Genomic DNA, 5748 nt, shown 5'->3' with positions numbered 1-5748 from the left:
GAACACCAGCCAGCAAAAGCAGCTCTTTACGTGATACTTTATCAGCTGTATATAGGCCTACCTCGGGCCCGACCGTTCTCCCCCCCCCCCCTCGAGGGGACCAGTGCACTGCCGCGGCTCCGCGGCTCGGCGCCTGCGAGACTCGGGGTAGGCCGCCCCGCAGGACACGCATGCACTGCCGGCCAGATGTTGCCTACCCACCAGGCGCTATGCTGGCTCGAGTCGGTAGACCTTGGTTTCAATACGGTATGACAGAAAGACGTATACTCTCTGGATGCTGGATGATATCCCACCACAACGCTGCACTGTAAAATTCTTGGAAACTGTATACTTTGCAACGTTGCCAAGCATTTTCGACGGTTGTATTGGATTTTGGTTTTGGCGGTATCGCTACTACACTAAGTTGCAGAGGGACGGACAGCAGACATATAGAGGCCCTTACCGTTTGGCGGAAGTTCGTAGAAGTAGGCGGCTCGAGGACTCAGGCATCTGTAGAAAATCGGAGGCAACATTCAGTAAAATCCACTCAAAAACACAAAATAGTGTTAAAATGCGAGGGACACTCACGCCTGGTACGTGGAGGGTGGCGCGGCGGGCGGGCGGCCCGCGCCAGTCAGGCCATAGATCTCGTCCTCCTCCCGGTCACTCAGGCAGGACGAGGGCTGCGACCAAACATACAGGACATTTGTGAGAACACTGAACAAGAATGGAAATTTGGAAGAAAATACTTGCGAGTGTGAAATCGGCAAAGGGGGGAAGGGTAGTGACGAGAAAAATATGTATAAACAGTTGAAAATCAGAAAAAGTTGTGCCAAATATACACAACGTTCTTTTGGTTTTGCTGGTGGATTTGAACAGAGTATTACATTTACGTTGCGTTGGACCTAGGAACGTGACTTTCAAAGTACTTGTGACTGAAAGAAAGAAGATGACACTTTCTCGGGCAGTAACACACCCGTAACACGTACCGGGTGTAACTGTGAATACGCAGCAGTGTTGCGGGATTGCATACTCCACATGGCCGCAGGGGCCATGGCCATGGCCCCTTACGGGTGTAAAGAGTATGCAAACCCGCAACACTGCTGCGTATTCACAGTTACACCCGGTACCTATCTTTAATTTGTTCGAATTCAAGCAATCACATTTAATGCACAAATTTCGGCGTTGATTTAAACACTTTTCACGAATTTTAAAAAAATAATGAAAATTAACATAAAAATAATTTTTAATAAATCACCCTTCCCTCGCTGACTCACCGAGTACTTCCCGGGCACGTAGATGGGCTGCGAGGTGGGCGTGGTCGGGGACTCCATGCCCAGGACGCGGATCCGCGGCGACATGTCGGCCCACTCGCGGCGCCGCAGCTGCTCCAGGTGCTCCAGGACGTCGGCGTAGTGCGTCCGGTAGAGGTCCGCGTAGCGCGAGGCCAGCCCGTCCAGGTAGCCGCGCTCCCCGTCCTGCAGGAACAAACAGAAAGGTTTATTAGCAGGACCATCACAGACACAGTGGATGGACCACGTGTGAGAAGAGGTTAAAACCGAGGTCAAAGTCAAAACAAAGGATAGACTAACAATAGACGGCGAAAAAACCTTCCACGAGAAGTTTATAAACTTAAATTTAAAAATTACGATATTTTTCCTGACACTAGTGAAAAGACAGTAGATAAAAAAAAAAAGAATGATGAAAATTTACTTATATTTTATTTTATTATAGGTAAGGGGCAAGAGCGGCAAGCGGAGAAAGGAAACACGAGGAAACGGGGTGGGTAAGGGAGAAGAGTCCGGAGGGGGAGAGCGGGAGAGAGAAAGAGAGAGCGAGAGAAAGAGAGAGAGCGAGAGAAAGAGAGAGAGAGCGAGAGAGAGCGAGAGAGAGAGAGGGGGAGAGAGCATGAGAGAGAGAGAGAAGGAGAGAGAGAAAAGAAGGAGAGAGAGAGAGAAAAGGAGAGAGAGAGAGCAGGAGAGAGAGAGAGAGCAGGAGAGAGAGAGAGCAGGACAGGGAGAGCGGGAGAGGGAGGGAGTGATAGGGAGAGATGCGGGGGCCGGGGGCGCATGCCTCATCTCTCGGCCGCTGCTGTAGCTGCACCACGACGACCACTTCAAAATTAAAATTATTCCCCTCCCCCACCCCTTACAGACCACCCCCTCCCCCTTCTTTCTGTGCTCTCTTTTACTTTGTCATAAATTACGCATACGACCTCTGCTCTCCCATTACCACAGAATGAGACCGCGGTAGGGTCGCGCTCCGTGCGTACCGCGTACCGGGTCGGGTGGCCCGCAGCAGGGTTGCCCGTCGGAGGGTTGCCCGTCGGAGCGTTGCCCGTCGGAGGGTTGCCCGTCGGAGGGTTGCCCGTCGGAGGGTTTGCCCGACGAAGGGGTTGTCTTTCGGAGGGTTGCCCGACGAAGGGGTTGTCCTTCAGAGGGTTGCCCGTTGGGAGGGTTGGTCGTCTCATGGTTGCCCGTTCCCGTTGGAGCGTGGCCTGTGCGGCAGGCATCCCCAGCTCCTCCTCCTCTCAATTAGGTCGCATTTAATTGGTCCGATATATGGGAAATGGAGCGACAATAAAACACGATAAAACATGCAATAATTGTGCGTTGCAATGAACACAAGGCTGCTGATTGCTCTCGATATTGTCTGCCGCCAATTGTACACCTGCAAACCACGGGGCCTTTGATGACAAACGTCTTTAGGATTTATCTGAAACAAACCAAGTGGTACGGCAGGCTACAGTTGACGTATACGTCGTCTGTTGTTTAATTATTACGGATTCTTTGTTCCGTCGGTTTTCAGGATCTTCCAGGCGAGGCAAGTAGGGGGCATGCCACTAAAGACCAGACGGGGAAGGGGGGAGGGAGAGAGAGGGGGGGGGGTGCGCTCAAAGGCAAGGACACCGCGCAAAGGACCCAATCTTCATTCCGACAACAAGTCCTCCAGTAGCTACGCCGTTCTGGTCTTACCTCACCCCCTCCCCCTCCTCTTCCCTTCACTGTTTTCTGTCGGAACTTAAGCCCCTTTCACTTTTGTTCGTTACACACATAGGTAGTCGGGCGAAGGCAGAGGCACGACGAGACAAATAATTCCCCTGGATTCCAAGGGGTGGATCACTTAGATATTCCATGTACACCCTGAAAAATATTCCAAACATATTCCAGATGTGCCAAACGTATTCCAATTTTTCCACCAAAACTTTCTCAGATATTCCCAAAATATTCCAGATATTCCAAAAATATTTAAGATATTCCATGTACACTAAAAATCTGAATAGGCGACCCCATCGTTTCGTTTTTCATGGAACGCAATAAAAGATGAGAAGGTCCTCACATATTATACACCACAAAAATAACGCGTGGAAGACGACAAAACTTGAATCTTACTCTCTCAAGTTTACTTTAATATTGAGACCGAGCGCAAAGTCGGCTGCAGGGCAAAGAACAGAGCCTTTAGAACAGAGCCTTTACACTGGTCACTGGTAAAACAAGTGAAATGTTTAATTTTGCACGTCAATTGATGTTTAAGTTCAAGTGTGTATTTTTTAGACATTGTGGTGTCTAACTAGGTTAAACGTCCATTGGTGTTTAAACTTTCGTCACATCCGAAAAGTATAGCATCTGCACACCATGTGGTTCCTAATTGGTAGCATAGAACTGTGTGTGTCGAAGTGTGCAGAATTTAAACGTTTGCACAACGTCTAGAATGTGCGCAAGTGTCCTAGTTGAGGTGAACACCATGTACCATGTAATCATAACTTGAATACGTTAGTGTGCGAATTGTGCACACTACTTGCTTTACCAGTGTACTTTTCAAATTCGGGAGAGAAGTGTTACAAAAAAAAAAAAAAAAATAATAATAATGAAAAGAAGGGGCGGCAGCTAGGGGGCAATAACTCCCTTTTGATGTGTACACATGATTCCCGCAATACTTGATTCCCAGTGATTCCCGTCTGCTAATATGCATTAGGTTTCCTCGGGTTTTCTAGTGGTAGAAAACGCTCATTTCGACCAATTTGTATCAGTTCCACTAGTTTCCCGCTCAGTTTAAGCGAATTCTATTGATTTCGATTAATTTTTATCCTGATGATTCCCAGGTACCTCCAGGTGTACACCTGATTCCCGGAGTTATTGCCCCCTCCCCCGGGCGGCAGTAACCAGCTGGCAAAACATTGCTATAACCGCGAGTTCCACGCACGGCCGCCCGAGGTGGATTAGCCTGCAATTAACCTTACACGGCGACATGACCCCCCACCACCCCCACCTCGGCGACAAAGGCTCGCGCACCGCCCCGCCACGCCACGCCACGCCCCCATCGCAGCCTCCTGAATAGAACTCAACTCCGGGTCAACAATTGGCGTGTTTGCGTAGGGAGAGCAGAGAGAGAGAGAGAGAGAGAGAGAGAGAGAGAGAGAGAGAGAGAGGAGAAGCGGGGACAGGTGAAGGAAGGCGAACACAGTTTGGGTAGCCTCTTTGTTGGAGGAAAGAACAAGAGAAGAGCAGGGGCGGACCGGGCCCACGTCTGCGAAGGAGGAGGGGGGAGGGAGGAGAGGGTGGTCCAGGAGGGGGTGCTGAATCTCTTTGGACTCTATTAGGGTCGAGGAATTTCAGTCGTGCAACGAGCAGTGGACGTCGTGAACACACGTGTAGCAGCAATTTGAATAGCGTCACGCCTAAAAAGACCCATGACAAGTTTCCCAACTTTAATCTTCTACTTTTTTAATCTTTAAAACAAGATGAGATGATGAGACACGAGCAGCAGGGCTCTCCTCATTGTCGGGAGGGCCTAACTCCGGCAGCCAGGGGGGCCGGGCCTCCTCCTCCTCTTCTCCGGGACGACCCGCGGCGTCCGCGACAAGAAACTTGTCGTGCCCGTACGGCGAGCCGCGGGGCCGCGGGGCTAGACGTCTCGCCAAGAGGGCAAGGCTCGAGAGGCATAATGCCAGAACAAAAGTGTGCGTCTGTGTGCCGTCTCTGCGCCTCGTCTCCCCCGACATACCCTTTCTGACTCTCTCACTCTCTCTACCTCCACCACCCCTCCCCTACCCCTCCCGCCACCCTCTCCCTCTCTCCATCCCATCCTCTTCAACTTTTCCCTAAGAAATCGCTTTCCTCAGACTCTAATTACTACTCGTCACTCCTCACTGAAACCTCTAATGCTGCCTGACGACGACGGCCGTAGAAGCGCTTCAGACCTTCTTTCAGGGCACAGTAGAGGGCCATAGTTTATATTCTTCACATAAAATTAACTCATGAAGTTCCACAGTACGTCATGGAAATATTATTAAATATCATTACGAGACATAAAATAGTGCATATGTAATAGAAATAGCTCCATAGAGTAAGTAATGGATACCTGATTAAATATTTTTAACAGTGCGTGGGTAATGTACAACAAATCATTTTTATTGGCAGTAACATTAAACGACTACATTTTATTTCTGACGTCTGCATAAGATGCCAGATGAAATCAAATAAGAGGCGGTTTCGGAGAGATGGGGTCAGAGGGGCGAGTTAAAAGCACACGACTTCAGAGGGCCGAGTTTTGGGAGATGCGTTCAGACAGACCAGTTCACCGGAGGGCAGCGACGAGTCTGAGAAAAGAGGGGGGAGGGCACAAGGGGCGCAAGCCATCGCCTGTCAGGTCAGCACGTGAGCGCTCTATCGGCACTACAGAGGAGCCGAGCAGAGCAGGCCCCGCTTGATGCAGCCTCACGTTGTGTCTGAGGGTGCCGGACGGAAGGGAGAGAGGGAGAGGGGGGGG

General features: G+C 50.3%; 1 protein-coding gene across 3 annotated transcripts in view; it reads right to left on the bottom strand.

Annotated features, from left to right (window-relative positions):
- The window catches only part of LOC113202267 (uncharacterized), a 31628-nt gene that overhangs the window by 13072 nt on the left and 12808 nt on the right, over positions 1 to 5748 (bottom strand). For all 3 annotated transcript variants that reach the window (XM_052274549.1, XM_052274547.1, XM_052274548.1), the window contains exons 2-4: positions 1257 to 1457; positions 568 to 662; positions 443 to 489 (exon numbers count right to left, since the gene is read on the bottom strand). In XM_052274549.1, the coding sequence (XP_052130509.1) occupies positions 443 to 489; positions 568 to 662; positions 1257 to 1457 (343 nt within the window). The remainder of the gene's footprint in view (positions 1 to 442; positions 490 to 567; positions 663 to 1256; positions 1458 to 5748) is intronic.

The sequence above is a fragment of the Frankliniella occidentalis genome, unplaced genomic scaffold (assembly GCF_000697945.3).
Source record: "Frankliniella occidentalis isolate FOCC.00 unplaced genomic scaffold, Focc_3.1 Scaffold407, whole genome shotgun sequence".
In the NCBI taxonomy this organism is placed as follows: Eukaryota; Metazoa; Arthropoda; class Insecta; order Thysanoptera; family Thripidae; genus Frankliniella; species Frankliniella occidentalis.
Note: the sequence above shows the minus strand (reverse complement) of the source record. Positions and strands in the feature narration are given on the sequence as shown.